This window comes from Curcuma longa, chromosome 14 (genome assembly GCF_044706935.1).
Source record: "Curcuma longa cultivar G26 ecotype Majalengka, Jawa Barat chromosome 14, ITB_CL_G26_1.1, whole genome shotgun sequence".
NCBI lineage: Eukaryota > Viridiplantae > Streptophyta > Magnoliopsida > Zingiberales > Zingiberaceae > Curcuma > Curcuma longa.
The window spans coordinates 91,221-110,090 of record NC_133874.1 but is presented as its reverse complement, the minus strand read 5'-3'; the positions used below and the strand labels follow the sequence as shown (position 1 = coordinate 110,090).

Here is an 18,870-nt window from a genome sequence, read left to right as displayed (position 1 = left end):
CTGAGGTAGTGCAAGGAGCTGGTGCCTTGCTCTCGGGAAGTTTCTGCTTGAGGTTTTATGTGTTGAGGTTGTGCTGTAAGTTCATTATTTTGTTTGGCCTCAATCTTCTTCTATAATCTCTGTATTTAACATATATCCTTGAGATTGGCTGTGGAGAGGTCACTCCACCGAGAAGGAGACTTCATCTAGCCGGATTCATCCGGGATGTGATCTACCAAAGATCAAGGGATCGTCCACCTTATGGACACACCGAGGAGTAGGGGCAAGTTATCCCCGAACCTCGTATATCCTAGTGTTTGCATTGTTTTCATTTTATTAGTTATTTCCTTCTATTTTTCACTGCGTACTAAGATTTTGTAGGAGAAAATCGAGTTTCAAAGAGAGGCTATTCACTCCCCCCCTCTCTAGCCATCTCCCGATCTTCAACAGTGCTAACTTATTTTGCAGAAAAATAAAGTTTGGGTTGATCAAAGGTATTGATTGCCCGAATAGTAGGATCAGTCGACCTAACATGTTCAGTCGACCGATCACAAGAAAAATGCACATACCAGGTCATGTTCAAACTTAAATGAAAACAAAGGTTCAATCGACTGATAAGGAGGATTAGTCGACCAAACAAGTACGGAAAACACAAATCAGATAAGCTCAGTAAAGGAAGGGAGTCGCTAAAGGAAGGGAGTCGCCTGATCAAGTGGTTCAGTCAATTGAAAATATAGATTTCATAGGATTGATCTGATCGGATTGGAGTACACAAGGAAAGAGATGTGTAGTTATCTGATAGGTTCAGTCGACCAAATGGTGTTCAATCGACAAGATGAAGCTTATAAAAGAAACCTCGAGATCCGAGACTAGAGATTCAATTCTTTCATCGACTCATCTCTTCTCTATTGCTCCAATCTGTGCAAGTACAACTGCTACAACACTGAGAGACTCTCTGACAATTACGATGAAACTCCAATCTAACATTGTCAGTATATTATTATACTTTCATTCATTTTAAAGGGGATAGTAGCTTGTTAATATCTTCCTTATTTCTTATACAACTTCTCTCTTACTGAAACATTTCGGAAGGAGGATCTTTAGAAGATTGCCCATTCTTATATGGTCCAAGGGATCATGGGCCTTAGTCCTTGGACTGTGAACCAAGTAAAAAAGAATCATATTTTTGTACTTTATCTTACTTTTGCTTTTCTGCTGCGACTTTTCTCTATGTTTGTTTTCATAAAATAAAAGAAAGTTTTCAAAGACACGATATTCAACCCCCTCTATCGCTTATTTCGGTCCTACAACATTATCCCTAGCTAGTCACCCAGACTCCCTTCTAATCACCTAGAACCGTCGAAATTCTCTTCCCTACATTTGTTATGCTTAATGAGTATGATATAAGCTATAAATTTACTCGTGTGTACCTTGATTAAATGTTTAGCTCCCAACTGACCCATCTAGTGTGAGTTGCCAAGTATCAATTGTCAGTTGACTCACTTGAATTTGATTGCTAAGACTTTAGCTCCCAACTGATTCCACTTGGACTTATTTCACCTAGTTCCCAACTAGGATTTTCTTGCTTGGTTCCCAACCATGAATTAACTTTAGTCTGATCCTAATCAGGACTTTATTTGTCTAGTTCTACTAACACTTTACTTGCCTAGTTCTACTAGGACTTAACCAATAACTGATTTTTAATCAGGACTACACCATCTGTCAAGTAACCTTCTTCTGCACACTTGACACAACCATATTATACCTTACCAAATCTAACTTTAACCTTAGTCATACATTAAAACCTTAAGTTCAATATGGTGCTTCCGGCACCAACAACTTTTGGTATTTTTGGTCTACTTATTATTATTATCCTCACGACTGAGAGAATTAAGTTCCTCTCTCCAGTCCGATTAGGATCAGACTTCTAGTATTCTTGACCTACTTATTATTATTATTATCCTCACAACCGAGAGATCGAGTTTTTCTTTCCGATTGGGGCGGGATTGGACTTCTGGTATTCTTGGACTACTTATTATCAGACTTTTGAGGATAATAATAGGAGGTCATTCTACCCTATCCTAGGCAACCTCATACTAATTTTATCAGACTTCATTTGACTACACTCCTCAGTCCAACTTGGAGGGAAGACATGTGATGTAGCATGGGTAAACCAGATTAGGTCATCGGCCTATCTAGGGCCCATAAGCCAAACGATGCCTTTCATAACAATAGGGCCCCATCGGGCACCAACCTCCCATACCCGCACGACCATAGTAGTTCTCGGATGACAAGGAAACCTAGCACAACGTGCTCTCCCTAACCTCAATCTCCAATAGTCCCTGACGTAAAATTAACCAAGCTAGGCTGCCTATCTTGAAAGCGACATCAGACTTACAATCAGACAACGTCAAGAGTACAACTTACTGATTGTCGCTCTTAATGCAACATCCTGCTCGTGTGGATGGCCAACAGGCGATGCTTTGCTCGTGTGGTCATCCACACAACCCACCTAGGGCTTGCGTGATAGCTTACATGGACCTTCCATCTCTGCAGTTGTATAAGGTTCAGCAAAGGTAAGGGAAGGTATAATTCTCTTCTTTCATGCAAAGACTAATCTTCTCCATTTTCTCCTTCGAGCTCTTATGCTCTCTTGTGTATGCACGCGAGCCTTCCCTCTCATCTCATCACTGACTTGACCGTCAAAGTGGCCATGCCAGCAATATCAGTGTAGGATCGTTGAGAGCGCTAGAGGGGGTGAATAGCACTATTGAAGCATTTTTAAATTTCGTAAAGATGATCGTAAAAACTTGCAATCAAAGTTGTGTAATAACGCAGCGAAAATTAACAAAACACAAGAAGCAAGCACACGGGTATTTACTTGATTCATAGCCATAGGCTACTACTCCAAGGCCCACGATCAGATGACTATTTCTGACTGACAATCCACTATATAACTCTCCTCTTACGAAAGATAGTTAGCAAATACAAATGTAGGAACTATAACAACGATACCGTCCTTTAAAAATTAAGTATAAAAACTTAAAGTTTACCCGAAGGAATAAAGATGATGACTTCTTGCGTAACTCTTCGAGGTTATGACGACATTCCTAGTTGATGCTTCGCGTGCAGACAATCATCACTTGTCTATAGAATGATGCTATAAGGGGTCTCTCCAGGAGCCTCCATGTTGTCCGCTGATCCACCATCGGCGCTGCTGACTCGACACTTCCAAGTGCTTGTATCCCTTTCCGGGTGCCTGCATGCTGACGTGGAGGTTCCGGATGAACCCTTGACTTTGCAACGCATATCCAGATTCAATGGGCCTGGAACCAATCCGGGCGCCTGGAAGCTGAGGTGTCCCGACCACTAGGACTCTGCCACCTCACTGCTTCACTGGCTCTGTTCCGTTGATGTTCGGTCGCCTGGAACTAATCCGATCGTCGAGACTTCGGTCGCATGGATCCAGATAAGGGCGCTCAGAATATAAAGTTTCAGCCTCTCCTTTCTTGCATTATAAGTTAGCACAAAATTGAAAACTAACAAGAAAAGATAACAGTTTCCCAACTATTTTGGTCTTAACTTCATATTTTCAGTGAATTCTCGGTCAGATCGACACCTACTGTTCCCACACTAAGAACCCGCCCTTACCCACTCCGCTCAGGAGAATTTACCTGTTTGCCAACCAAGTCCTCCAGACTTGTTGGACTTCTGCTTAGCCTTGATCCTCGGCCCTCAGGATTTTCTGTTAGACATCTAATTCACCTGACCTATCTAGACTTCCACAGCTATACATTTGGTTCACCTGACCTACCTAGACTTCCACTGCTAGACATCTGGTCCACCTGACCTTCCTAGACTTTCACATGGTGCACTTGATTCGTCAAGTCTTCCTACCTAGTCCTCCAGACCAAGACTTCCACTAGGACTTGCCTATGTCTAGCCTCAACTAGGACTTTCCTCTGCTACCTGCACACTTAGATCAGCTCATTAGTAATCACCACACACTTAACTTGAACCTCTTGCCATTATCCAACTAAGGTTCGATTATTTGATGCTCCCTACACCAACAATCTCTTCCTTTTTGATTATGACAACCCAAGTTTTAAATTAAGAAAAAATATATTTTTGAATTGATAGAAAATAATTAATTCATGCATGAATTGAAATATGCAACATGTAACAATGATTTTCTAACTCCCCTGTTTCCAAGACTCCCCTAAATTTGTACTTAAGTAAAATCAAGTTTTGAAATTTTATACTCTCCCCCTGGACTTGATATGGTTTAGTTTTGATCAACTGATACAAAATCATTCAAGTCCCTTTTTAAGTTTTTGAAAAACTTAAAGAAATATTGAAAAAACTTTTGATACTTGAAAAAACTTTTGATACTTGAAAAATATTTTGAAATTGAAATTATGTATCTCTCCTCTTTGACATAATCAAAAATAAAAAAATACTTAGACAAAAAAAAAATTTCCTTTGGACATGTGTCCAACTTAGGTTTTAGCTAATTATTAAACGATAGTAGTTTAACCCAGTTAGTCAAGTTTAAGTGTATCATTTCAATTAGCTTATACTAAGTAGGAACACTTAACTTGATCTATTGTTTGTGTTATAGCCCAAGCTTTGGTTCGATGCACATACTTAAGCATCTGGAACTTAGGCTAGAATTCTATACATCTCACACCATTCTATGTTTTACAATACATAATAAAGTTATCTAGTGTGCTTTGTGAGATGCTTAACCTAGATCTATAGGTTCATGATTTCTATGGAGGAAATCTCAACTAAGACTAAATCATTTCTTTCTTTCTTTTGAAATTCAAATTTTGAAACTAAGTTTTTCAAAAAAATTTAAAATAAACATTTTAAAATAATTTTGAAAAACTAAGTAATAATAGAATTGAAAATATGAGTTTTTGAAAATAAAAAATATTTTATCTTATTCTACCAAGCATAGCCCTAATTAAAACCATTATAACTGAAAATAGACAACTGTAATACTAGTAAACTAAATGGTTAACAAGGTTAGTACAAGTCAAAAATAAAAAACTGAATCTACTGGGGAGGTGGCTGAGGATGACCCATGCTCCAGGATTTAAACATGTTCATCATCTCAGTATGTCTAGCTCTAGTCCTCTCCTCCTGACTCTCGAACTGACTGATCATGGACTGATGCAGACTCTGAACTAACTCCTCAAGTCTAATCACTCTCTACTCCAGAGTGATAGGAGGTGGAGGTGGAGGTGGAGGTAGCTGGAGAAGATTTTCTAGGTCAAGGTCATCATCCTCCTCCTCGATGGTTGGTGGTGGTGGTGGTTGAGGCTGGTTTCCTCGTCTCCACGATAGAACCCTGCCCTCATCTATAGGTACCCCAGCTAATGAGAAACTCCTAAGACCTAACATGTCAAACTCACTAACTCGTTTGACTTCACCTGCGGTGATGTCAAACCCAAGTGATGTTAGGAGTGATGTCAAAATGTGATAGTAGGGCATGTGTACCCTCCTACTGGTGGTAACACCAGATAAAAAAATGATGGCATGAAAGATATGCAAGCTAATGTCTATCTCAAATCTATGAATCAATGCACATAAAAAATTATGAAATGGTCACATCATAGCGATGTCCCTAGTAGTCAGGGATAAAATGCATGTCACTAAAACTCTGTCCTATACTTTAAGTCTAAAGGAAGAGAACTGGGTCACTGTAGGAACCCACTCCTCTCCAAAGAAGTATGAATGCATGAGATCTAGGGTGATGTGGGAGTAGAGATCCCAAAAGATACATCCCTAGAGGGGTAGCATGTAAATGGCGTAGTCCTAAGTGCTCTCTAATGACAGTGGGTAATATGATGATATCCCTCCCTATAACTCGGGTAGAATAGGTCAGATTATCGATCTGAACTAGATTATTGTACAACTCGGTGATAACTGCTCTTGTCGCACTATGGTTTCAATTAATTATCAAGTTTCAACCAATAATGTAATATAGAGTTAACCCAAATTGTCTCTCAAGAACCCAATATAATGCTTGCAATCTTCAAATCTAATGAAATTTTATATGTTGGGAGAAGAATAGAAAAAAACTAAACTAATGCATGTTTTGGGGGGTTTAGATGCTAGGAACAATAAAAATTCAACCACCTACTTCCTCCTAACAATCCTAACTATCCGTAATCAAAATTTCAGTTAATTATAATCCAAACATAACCAAGAAATAAGAATGAACATAATTAAACATAAATGGACAACATGAACAAAATAGGATATATTTGATATGAAACATAACCGAATTTTCTACTAGGCAATTTAACGAACTACTTGCATTCAAAAAGGAAGAATTCAATAAACTTTAACAAAGTAAATCAGGAGTAATAAAGTAACAATTGTAAGGAAGCTAAATTAACACAAAAGAGATAACAATCAAGCAAAATAAAGTTGTAAATTGTTGGAATTTATTGTGAGGTGTGTTGTCCACTCATGCAGGATGAAATAGGGGATGTTGGGATGTATACCAGAATCCTAGCTATCTATGTAAATAAACATTCTGAAATAAGAATCACATTTGGTTAATGTTTGCATTTAATTTTATGCAAGTGTCCACTTAATTTATATTGTAGATAAACATGGTGTGCGTAGTCACACACAGAAGACCATGTTATCAGTTCCTTATAAATTATAAACAGTGTTCACAACCAAGATGGATTGGACAAACCATTAGACTGGTTGTAGTGTAATTTGGTCTTAGTCTGTCTTGACTATAAAATTACACTAGTACACTAAGTGTGTATTGAGCAGGACCATCTGAGGATTGTTCGATTTATACTGACTATATAATCGAACTAAACCTCTATTACTATGGATGTACATGCTCTTAATCCCAATATAATAACAAACACATGTACTTAGTATATATTTCTTTGATTCATCAAAGGGTGAGATTTAGTGCGATAGATCAAAAGGCCCGATGAGTTGGGAAGTAGTATTATGTACATGGTGTGTTGTTAATTATAGAAGGAATCTGTGTCCTAAATATAGGTTGATGATGTCCCCTTGAGGAGCTCATAAGGATTATCATGTAAACCCTGCAGGTGGACTTTGTCCGCATGATAATAAGGTTGAGTGGTACTACTCTTGGATTAGAAGTTAATTAAATTCGAGTTGTCAGTAACTCATTTAATTAACGGACATACAATATCTTAAACACAGGGAGATTAATGTACTTATAGTAAGAAGGAGCCCATATTGTAATATGGGATTGGTGCGGTAGTGCAATAATAACTCTCTAGTGGAATAAGTTATTATTGATGGACTTAAGCTGTGTGCTCAGGAAGAATATGGGAAGCTCAAGCCCATCAGGAGACCAAAACCAATTCCTCCTCTAGGTCCCTACTGTAGCCTCTGGAAATCCTCGAATCCACCTCAGGAAGAATTCATGGAGACTTTCGAAAGAATTCTTGAAGACCTCTTGGAGACCTTCGGAAGAATTCTTGAAGACCTCGGGAGACCTTCGGAAGAATTCTCAAAGAAGACCTTCGGAAGAATTCTAGAAGACCTCCAAAAGAATTCTGGAAGACCTCCGAAACAATTCTGGAAGAATTCTGGAAGAATTCTATGAGAAATTTCGAATAGGAAATTCTATTTATAAAAGAAAAATTTTGAAATTTTATTAAGAATTTTTTCGGCAAAAATTTTGATAAAAAATTAAGAAATTTTTTAAAGAATTTCCGCTAAGAAATTTCGTCTCTTCTCGTACAAAATTTTATTATAAAATTTTATGAATTAATTTTGTTAAATTAATAAAATATTAATTATGGAATCTCGTTAAAAATTAGCGAGATATAATTAAAAGATTTTGTTAAATATAAGAACAAAATTAATATAATGGAAACTTATTAAAAAGATAACAAATCTTATCCATAAGATTTTATTAGATTTGTTCTAATTAAATCTTATAAAATTTGTTAGACTTTTTCTTAAAATTTCTAGATGGCATAGCTATATAAAGAGGGGTTTAGGGGAGGCAATGAACACACAACAAATAGGTTTCCTCCTCCCCTAGGGCCGGCGGCACCAACAAGAACCCTCCTTCTTTTGTTGCCGCCAAACACCATCTTCTTCTCTCTTCTCTTTAGGGCCGGCGCCCCCTAAGGGTTCCTTCTTCCCCTCTTCTAGTTCTTCTAGGGCTGGCGCCCTTGGTCCTCTTTTCAATTAGGGCCGGTGGCCACCAACAAGAAGGAAGGAGAAGAAAAAGAGAATGAAGGAAGGCTTGGTTGCTTGCTTGATTGCCATCGGAGAGAAGAGTTTTGGTGGAGAAATCTCGAATGATCGTTGTCCACACAACGTTCGAGAAGAGGAGAGGATATACAGCAGAAGATCGAGGGATCATCCATTCCTTCTAGACATCCCGAAGAAAAGGTACAATTTATTATTTCCGTTTTAAATAAATTGTTTGTCTTTTCTTGGATCCTGAAAATCAAACACAAGAGCCCAATGATTTAAATGCGTCAACTATGAGGACAACTTAAATTTATTTTCAGAAAAAAATTTGTTCTGCAAGAATTCATCGGAACGGACTTTCTAGTGTTTCCCATCAGGGGTTGCTTGGCTCTATCCGACTGGATAGAGCTTCCGCATATGGCTGTGGCGTGAGGGCGTTGTGGCTGGATTGAGGGCTGCTGATGGCTTGAGAGGAGCTGCTGTGAGGGATTTGGGGCTGCTGCCGTGAGTGGAGTTTGGCTGCTTGAGGCTGGCGGTGGAGCTGGGCTGTGAGTGGCTGGCGTGAGTTGATGGGGCGTGAGTGGAGGATAGCGTGAGATGGGGTTGGTGAGGTGGCTGTGAGATTGGAAGGGGCGTGAGTGGTGCTGTGAGTTGATGGATGGCTTCAGGTGTGAGAGTGTGAGTGGGTGGAGTTGGCGTGAGTGGGAGCTTGGGCGGTGGTGAGTGAGATGGGATGAGGGACTGGCTGTGGCTTGCGTGAGGTGGAGAGGAAGGGGGGAACGTCGTGAGAGAGGGAGCTTGAGCGGTGGTGGAGTTGTGGTGTGTGGACGTTGCTGTGAGGGAAGGGATGGATGGCGTTGTGAGTGGAGTGAGGCGGTGAGGTGAGTGGATGATGGTGGAGCGTGAATGAGATGGAAGCTACGGTGGATGGAAGCTTGTGATCGGTGAGGGAGGATGGTAGCGTGAGGGATGAGGGTGGCTAGGGATGGCTAGGTTGAGGGTTCTTTCTTCTCCTTTTGTTCTCTTTTTCTCCACCCTCCATTCCTTGAATGTACGGTTCAGATTCATTGTAAGTATCCTTCTTGCTTTTAGAAACTTAGATTCAAATGAAGGGTTGAGATTAAGTATTCATCATGATGCCCAACTTAGTGCTTGATGTGCCACTTAGATCTTGATGACCAAGCTGTCCTACAAATCAAATTGGATGAAACATGAATTTAAAAATGTAGAAAAATTCAAATATAATCAAAATACATTCAATTAACAATTATGTGTCATCCAAGGCATAAATGTACACCTAGAACCTTAAAATTCTTTATTAATAATGTCAATTTAATCATCAATTATGTTAATCATCACTTGGCATGCACACATACTCGTGTTAACCGGGCTAGTACAATAAATTAATCGCTAAAGGTTGTAATATTCTACAACCTGCATGGAAGATGTGCATGATCGTGCGAAAAATATCCTACATATGTATCTAGAATGTAGAGGTACAAATGATAATGTTGCAAACCTAGTCCTAAGTTCCTCAGTTGAAACTTGAGGCCTATACTAGGAGTCCTAGAGGTGCCAGTCTCAGTGGTCTTCTTCTTAATCCTAATGCATAAAGTAAAATTTTAACTAAAAAAATTAAAGTAATCTAACTTAGAGTGGATTAGGAGGCTTACCTAGGCATTTTTGATGAATAAAAAGAACCTGATGACCTATACGCTTGCTGACGGTGTGGGAAAGGGGTTTTTGGAGGTAGGAAGGGTTTTGGTGTAGTTAAAAGTGGTGGGCCTCGGGTTGTTTTTATAAAGCGCTTCTAGGTGCCTGGAAATGAATCGGGAGCGCTTGGATTTTGCGCGATGCGAGGGCACCTGGATATTGTTTCCAGGCGCTTGGATTCTAAAACCAGGGGCGCCTATGCAAAACTGTGGGCTGGTTTTTGAAAAATGGTTCGGGGCACCTGGATTTTCATATCCAGGCGCCCGGATGAGGTTGGATCGGGCTTTTAACAGATTTTAAGGTTAAATTTAAGATTTTAATTTTAAGAATTGGTTAATTAGGTAATTAAAATTATAGAATTGGTTAATTATTTTAAAATTGGTTAAAAAGTTTTTAAGAATTGGTAAAAAGTTTTTAAGAATTGGTAAAGATTTAATAAGGTTTAAAAATTAGTTAATTAAAGTTTTAAAAATTGTTTAAAGTTTTAAAATTAGTTAATTAAAATTTTAAAACTTAAAATTTAAGTTAATTAAAATTTTAAAAAGTTAATTAAAATTTTGAATTAGATTAATTAAAATTTTAAAAGGTTAATTAAAATTTTTGAATTAACTTAATTAAAATTTTTAAAAGGTTAAATAAAATTTTAAAAAATTAATTAAAAATTTAAAGATTAATTAATTAAAATTTTAAGAATTAATTAAAGATTAATTAAGAATTTGAATTAATGATTAAATAAATTTATTAAATTAAAAATGAATTAATTAAATTATGTTTAATTTATAAATTAATTAAATTAATGATTAATTAAATTATGAATTTAAAATTAATTAAATTAAGGATTATTTAATTACAAATTTAAAGATTAATTAAATTAAGGATTAATTAAATTATGAATTTAAAAATTAATTAAATTAAGGATTAATTTAATTAATGAATTAAATATTAATTTAATTAAAGATTAATTAAATTATAAATGTAAAGATTAATTACATTAAAGATTAAATTAAAGTCTAATTTCATCTCACTCATTTCTAGATGATCACACAGTTAATCATATGGGTTGTGTGAGATAATTTTTTAATTTTATCTTGATTAATTGATTGAGTTATTGTTATCTAGTATTTGATTAACCTTGGGTTAGATTCAAGTTTAACCTTTTGATTTACTAAATATGTATTTCAAGAATCAGCTTCCAGGCGGTGGCAAGGCACAGGGGTCTTCTTGGTTATTGAAACAACGATCACTTTCTAAGATAAAGTTAGTTCAAAAAATTACATATTTAGCTCATCTAGGGATAAACTTTGGTCTAACTAGTTAGGATGTGGCGAGGTAGTTTCGATTAGATCGACTTAACTAAGCAGACCAAGTAAGGTACTCTTTACCCCACTTGACTACTTAGACCAAGTTTCCCTAACGTACTATCATCTCGCCCTACCCTGGTACTATGTTGGACAAGAGTTAACCAAATTTGAGTCCTTACCTAGCCTAGGTTGTTCTAAAGCAAATAAATAAAAAATTTTAAAAAAATAAAACAAACAGATTTATTTAGCATGCAAGGTTTTAGGTCCCCCTAGATCATGACCCCTATTGGGTCTGATCAAATAATGTATTTGATCCTTGAGGACCCAGTATTGGTTCGATCCAACTAGATTGTTTAGTTTGGACTTAGGAACGCATGCTTGGACTCTTGGTTTCTTGGGTCGATTTAGTAATGACATGTATGATTTGTGCTTAGCTTTGTGTCCAAGCCCAGATCTGTTGTATCCAGCCCTTTGAGTTCCAAGGATCATGTTAAGATACTTGGAGCCTGAGGTGAATTTTTTCAAAGATCTTTTCAGATCGTCAATCTGAAGTTTTAATTTGGAATTCTCTTCCTCAAGTTTGACTTGAGTTGAGTTTCCAACTTGAACAATTTCAGTTGGAGGTCTGGAGTTGACTTTCTCCTTAAGGAGTGCTACCTCCTCTTGGAGTGATTCAACTTGAGCATTAGACTTAGCTAGCCTTTTTTATAAGCTGTAAATGATTGAATATAATTTATCTATGCTTATAGTGGTTGTGGGTCCTTCTGAAACAGATGTGGATCCGTGACTTGAGCTTGAATCACTATCTGACTCACTGTCTGTTCCAGTTTGGTCCTCTTGAGCTATAAGAGCTAGGAAACTTGTGTTTGGTTCTTCTTCTGATTCCTCTGATGAAGATTCATCCCAAGTTGCTTTGAGCGCTTTCTTCCTGGACTTGCGCTCCTTCTTCTGGTTAGGGCATTCGGATCTGAAGTGCTCTTTTTCCTTGCATCCATAGCAAGTAAGCTTTGTCTTGTTTGTAAAAGGTTTGTTGGAGTTGGCTTTTTGTACCACCTTCTTCACTTCTGATCTTTTCAGTCCACACTTCTTCCTTAGCATCTTCTGAACTAGATTAACTAGTTTAGTTGTGACTTCATTATTGCTCTCTGACTCTGACGATTCATCATATTCTTCTTTGGCTTATTTTCTGGACCTTTTCTCCTTAGTTGGTCCTGCAATAAGAGCTATACCTTTCTCTTCTGTAATGGCGTTAGTCTGTTCATGCAATTCAAATTCAGAAAATAGCTCATCGAGTTTGATTTTTGAAAGGTGGAGACCTTGTAAGCATCAACCATAGATGCCCACAAAGTGTTCCTAGGGAATGCTTTCAGTGCATACTTTATCACATCCTGATTTTCAACGGGTTGTCCAATTGTGTGCAGCCCATTCAACAGATCTTGGATTCGTGCGTGCAATCCACTTGCTGATTCTCCTTCCATCATCTTGATGTTGTAGAGTTTGTTGATGAGGAGATCGCGCTTGCTGACTTTTGTGTCAGATGTTCCTTCATGAAGTTCTATGAGCTTGTCCCATAGATCTTTAGCGCTGATGAACGGTCCGACTCTGTTTAACTCTTCTTTGGTCAACCCACATTGTAGTGTTTGGGTTGCCTTTGCGTCAACTTCAATCTTTTTCTTGGTGGCCGCATCCCATTTGTCGCAAGACTGTGGAAGGCCATCATTATCAGTTGGGATTGTGAATCCCGTTTGAATGGTGATCCACATATTCACATGTGTCTTTAGGTGATACTCCATTCTACCTTTCCAGTAGATGAAGTCCTCTCCAGAGAACAAAGTTGGCCTTGCAGTACTGTATCCTTCCTTATGGGCCATTAAATCTCGCACACAAGAAAACAACGAAATGTACCAAGACTTGGTCTTATATTAGTAGTGCGAGGAAAAATTATAACGAATGGTTGCACTGTGTTCGAAAAATACATTGAGAAAATCAGAAAACTTGCTCGACTAGTGGTTGCACAAAATAACGAAGGTATTTTACTTGGTTCACAGCCACAGGTTGCTACTCCAAGACCCACGATCAGATGATCGTTTTAACGGAGCAATCCACTATATAACTCCCCTCTTATGAAAGGGAGTTAGCGAATACAAAATGTAGGAACGATAACAACGATACCGTCCTTTAAAAATTAAGTACAAAAACTTAAAGTTTACCGAAGGAATGAAGATGATGACTTCTTGTGCAGCTCTTCGGCGTTACGACGACGTTCTTGGTTGATGCTTCACATGTAAACAGTCGTCGCTTGTCTGTAGAATGATGCTCTGAGGGGTCTCCCTCGATGCTTTTTTGTTAGGCTTTCCGGGCGCCCTAGAAGCCTTTCTAGGCGCCTCCACGTCATCTGTCGATCCACCATCAGTGGTGCTGACTCGGCACTTCCAGGTGCCTGTATCCCTTTCCGAGCGCTTGTATGCTAACATGGAGGTTCTGGATGAACCTTTGACTCCACAACTCCTATCCAGATTCGGGGCGCCTGGAAGCTGAGGTGTCCCGACCACTGGGACTCTGCCACCTCACTGCTTCGCTGGCCCTGTTCCGCTAATGTTTGATCGTCTGGAACCAATCCAGACGCCTAGACTCCAATCGCCTGGTTCCAGATAAGGGCGCCCGGAACACAAAGTTCTAGCCCTCTCCTTTCCTGCATTACAAGTTAGCACAAAACCAAAAATTAACAGGAAAAGATAACAGTTTCACAACTATTTTGGTCTTGACTTCGAATTTCCAGTGAAATCCTAGGTCAGATCGACGCCTACTGTTCCCATACTGGGAATGTGCCCTTACCCACTCCATTTGGAAGAATTTACCTAGTTTACCAACCAAGTCCTCCAAACTTGTTGAACTTCTGCTTAGCCTTTCGTCGCTAACTTCATAATTTCGTCGCTAACATATCTTAGCGACGAAAATATTTCGTCGCTAAATTCGTCGCTATAAGCTTGTCGCAAATTAACATTAGCGACGAATTATACATAATTCGTCGCTAACATTAGCAACGAAATTATAATCGTCCCTAAATCCACATATTTCGTCGCTAAATTTAGCGACGAATTATCTAAATTTCGTTGCTAATGTTCATACGATTAGCAACGAGTTTTTAAAATTTCGTCGCTAATACTATTGACGATTAGCGACGCATTTAACCTATTCGTCGCTAACACGCGGATTTTTGAACGCTAAAATATCGACGGTTAGCGACGAAGTTAACAAATTTCGTCGCTAACACTCTGATTTCTGAGCGATGAAATATCGAAGATTGGCGACGAATTTAACAAAATCGTCGCTAACACTCGGATTTCTGAACTCAGCATATCGAAACTTAGCGAACGAAATATGGAATTTCGTCGCTTGAAATTTTCGCGCTAATTAAAAAATTTTCGTTTTAAAATTCCCAATATTGGCGAGTGTTAACCATAATTCGTCGCTAAGTTACGTGGCATTTGCGACGAATTCATCTTATCTCGTCGCTAAGTTACGCGGCAGCAGTTTCCGGCGCTTTCTCGCACTCCCTGTATCCAATATACAATATACAATATACACAAATACACACCACGTTCAAATGCAATCACAATAACTAATACACACCAAAAACAATACAATAAACAACACATGCAACTTCACTCAAAACACAAACGTTCAAATACAACAGTACACTTCAAATACAGTGTTCGTAATGGAAAACAACAAGGGTGTTTACAGAGTTTGTTACAGAGTTCGTAATGGACCTGAAGAAGTCCAGTTTTCAGGTGAAAATGGAGGGGTTCCTAGTTGCACTGCTCACCTGGACCTCAAGAACTTCCCAACCTACGCTCTAAGATATCCAGCTTCTCGTTCAATGCAGCCAATTTGCTCTTCGTTGTAGCCTCTGGAAAACAACAAGGGTGGTGAATTTGAGTGCCAAAACACACGCATAGACTTATGTAAAGGAGCGAAAGAAAAATCTAGAGCACAATAACTTATCTAGAGCACAATAACAAGGGTGGTGAATCAGCTTTGGGAGGTCTCCACACTTTCTCAATAAATCACGTGGTAAATATCTATCTCTATGCCAGAGAAAATCCTAGCATAAAACTTGTGACTGTTGGACAAGGATTATCACCCATAAAACAATATTTCACATGACAATGCTGATTCATGCTAAACAACAGAGAAACTATGGATGCTAAGTAAAAATTTTGGTCTTCTTTTTCAGTCAAGAGACATCAAACATGACAATTTAATGTAAATTACATCTCTTCCTTGTCTATGATTCTAATAGAATATCTGAAGAGATTACACAGCCTTTGAGCCATATGGATATTTGTGGCTCCTCCTGTAGAGGGATCAGCTTCTTTATCAGATTATATAGAATTCATAACCAAAGACAATCTGCATCACTAAAATTTAAGATAAAAATGTTTAGCCTACGTCATTTTATTGGTCATCCTGGGTCAAGCATATTGGGTCTAATCCCTGTCACAAAAAGATGATATCATGGCACCTAAAATAATTAATATCCAACAATCATTTGTTCTTTGTATCCACAACCTTGGTTGTGAGTATGCAGCGTCTCAACAGGCAATTATCAATGATGCCAATGTAGAAAGCAAATGAGAAACAGAATCATTCTTATAATCCAATTTAAATCTGAATATATATATAACCAAAGCTTAAATGCATTCTAATGAAGACAGAATCTGTGGTTTGGCAATTTGAAAGCCAATTGAGTTAGCCAACTTTCCTTTTCTTATAATTAATTTAAATAAATCTGGTTTACCAATGCTTATTAAGGTTATTTGAATAATTATGAAATGAATTTAATTTTTTTTAAAAATGGATTGTGATCTGGCATCAATCAATTATTTCTGAAATGAAATGACATGAAACACCAGTTCTTTATCAATCCATGATACCGCATTGCATTAGAGGAATCCCTTGACGATTTATGATTTATTAGAGGAATCATAAATCTGAACCTGTTGTGACTGCCACATAGAATATTTATTTAAGCTGCCACCATGTGACTGCCAATTATAATTATTCTTAATGGCATGTAATTCAAGATATTCTAGGTGCAGGGGGAGGTGATGTGCCCTTTAAAACAAAAGCAGAGATGGTTAAGATTTAACTTACCATCACAACCTAAGGTGCAGGGGGAGGTGGAGCTGAAGAAGAATCATGGATTAAAGATTGTAGCGCTCCAGGTGCCAACCGATTAAGAATTTGTTCAAATATATCTTGTCTGGATCTCATTGCTTGCAACTGATCTTGGGTGCTTGCTAACTGATCCTGAGTGGTTGCTAATTGAAGTCGGGTGGTCGCTAACTCTGCTTCAGTGCCTTCGAGCCTTTCACGCAGTGCTGTATTAGTGGTTCTAGATGAGGAGGTGGCATCTGAAGAAGTGGACCTAACTGGCTTTGGCCCACTTCCAAGTCCTCTAATATAGCCCGAGCGTGTACCGAGGACTCGATCACAAACTGTATCCGCAATTTGTACTGCATCGATGTCATTTCCTGAAGATTCTTGTGTCTGAACATATTCATCACGCAGTCTGACCATATCATCCTAAGAATAACAAATATGTTAAAATATATATAAAATTAATTCTACATTATTAATAACAAATTTAGTAAATTATAAATAACTTACGTATGCAGTTGCGGCCCTCTCCCCAACCCACCCTTTTGACGTGCTGTAATGAGTTTCATTAAAGACGGTAATCCGATCTTTTCGCTGTGACTGATCGATCTGAAAAAATTAATGTGTTAATATTGTAATTCATACATTATATATACGATAGTTATACAATTTATACTTACACCGTCATAACTGTATTGAATAAATGATTTAGAGCCTCCCCGATGATTAAATGGAAGTTTTGCCCGATTTTCAACATTTTTTGCAGATCGTGCCTATCATACAAAAATTCATATGAATAATATAATGCAAAGACAACAAAACAGGTACATTAGAATAAGTTACCTGAAATGCCTCTGACTCAAACAAATCACACATATAGTGCCAATCAGCTTCTATCTCACAAAACTCAGTTGGCATATGTTGCCGCCGCTCGATAGGAGGAAGGTGCAATAGCTTTTTATAATGGGTATGCATTTTACTTCGATTATCTCTATATCTTGCGCTCATTAATCTGTCCGTCTCCTTTCTAACAGACGATGGACCCTCCTCAAAACTAATATCAAAAGCAGCCTGAAAAAATAAATAATATAAATTTGGCATGTGATTAATAATAAAAATGTAATTATAAATTATTAGTACTTACTGATAATCGATCATATATCATATTCTTCCTATCAGCGGGGATATGCTTCCAACTCTTAATTTGTAACGGAGCAAACTTCTTTATTGAAACACCCAACTCAGTCATAAATGCAGCTGCATTGGGGCCAATCGGATGGCCATCGCTCTTACGGAAAGTAATGGGTAATCTACCCCGCTCCTCGATCTGGCGTCGCAGCCGATCAGAATGTGTACCACGTGTCTCCCTACGTAACGGTCGGCCTGTAGGTGCAAAAGAATTAAGAATTAACAAATGAATTACTTTAACAAATAACAAAGTAAATAAACATTTTGTAATTTAAATACAACAAAAACTAACCAGAAGGAGAACTATCATCATCTGGTGTAGGCACGACTGGTAGATGCTCAATCCTTGATGAGCGTAGATCATATATAGTATTTTAGCTTTGTTTTAACGCTCATCTACTTGCGATTTATTGCATATGCTACACTTTGTCACACCTTATTCTTTTATATTGCATATTTTACTTTTTTGCTCGGAGATCTGCTCTTTGTATATTTTGCTTGACAGGATGTGATTTAGAGCTAAAATGATGCATTATTGATGGTGGAGAGAAACAAGAAGAAATGGAGAAGAAGGAGTAACAAAGAAGAACATGGCCGTGCCTCAGGCACGGCCGTGCTCTACCCGTGCCCACTTCCAAAGCAGGACCGTGTTTGGGTCGTGCCTATTAGGCACGGCCGTGCCCCAGTTTTTGCCAGATCCAGCTAGGGGCCGTGCCTCAAAGGCACGGCCGTGCTTCATCCAGAGTCGCGCCAGGTGTAGGCCGTGCTTCGACTATGCCAAGCCATGAGGCACGACCGTGCCTATTTCCCGAGGCATGCCTGCCCGAGGCCGTGCCCATTAAGCACGGCCGTGTGGACGGAAAGTGCGCGGGCGTGTCTCCCTTCTGGACTGCTCTGCAGACTTAAAGTAAAACGGGCATAACTTTCAGCTCAGATGGACCCACAGGCCGTGCTACATACCAAAACGTAGAGAACTTCAAGATCTACATCTTTGCTTCAGGGTGTACAGAAAGACAACTTCTCTAGGCCGTGCTAAATGGCACGGCCGTGCCTCCTGACCGCGGCCATACTGGGTGCTCTGCCCAAACTGCAGACCAAACTTCGAACCAACATAACTTTCGGCTCAGAAGGAGTTATGGGTCGGTCCACCCATCAAATTGAAGATAATTCAAAGCTCTACAACTTTGGTTCAGGGTCAAATCGAAGAAAACTGGGTTTACTAGGTGAAAAACCCATTGAGGCGGAGCCTTGTGAACCAGGGATAATCTGGGCAGATTTGGGAGAGTATATAAGTGGAAAA

At 38.5% G+C, this 18,870-nt stretch overlaps 1 protein-coding gene across 1 annotated transcript; it reads right to left on the bottom strand.

The window, feature by feature from the left end:
* Nucleotides 1–16,382: 16,382 nt before the first annotated feature.
* On the bottom strand, nt 16,383–17,692 carry LOC141844678 (uncharacterized). The gene is made up of 5 exons (XM_074732679.1): nt 17,527–17,692; nt 17,226–17,453; nt 17,063–17,155; nt 16,893–16,991; nt 16,383–16,808 (listed from the first exon to the last, which is right to left on the bottom strand). The coding sequence occupies exons 1-5, from the start codon at nt 17,629–17,631 to the stop codon at nt 16,386–16,388; spliced, it is 948 nt and encodes a 315-aa protein (XP_074588780.1). The 5' UTR covers nt 17,632–17,692; the 3' UTR covers nt 16,383–16,385.
* Between the last annotated feature and the right edge of the window lie 1,178 nt (nt 17,693–18,870).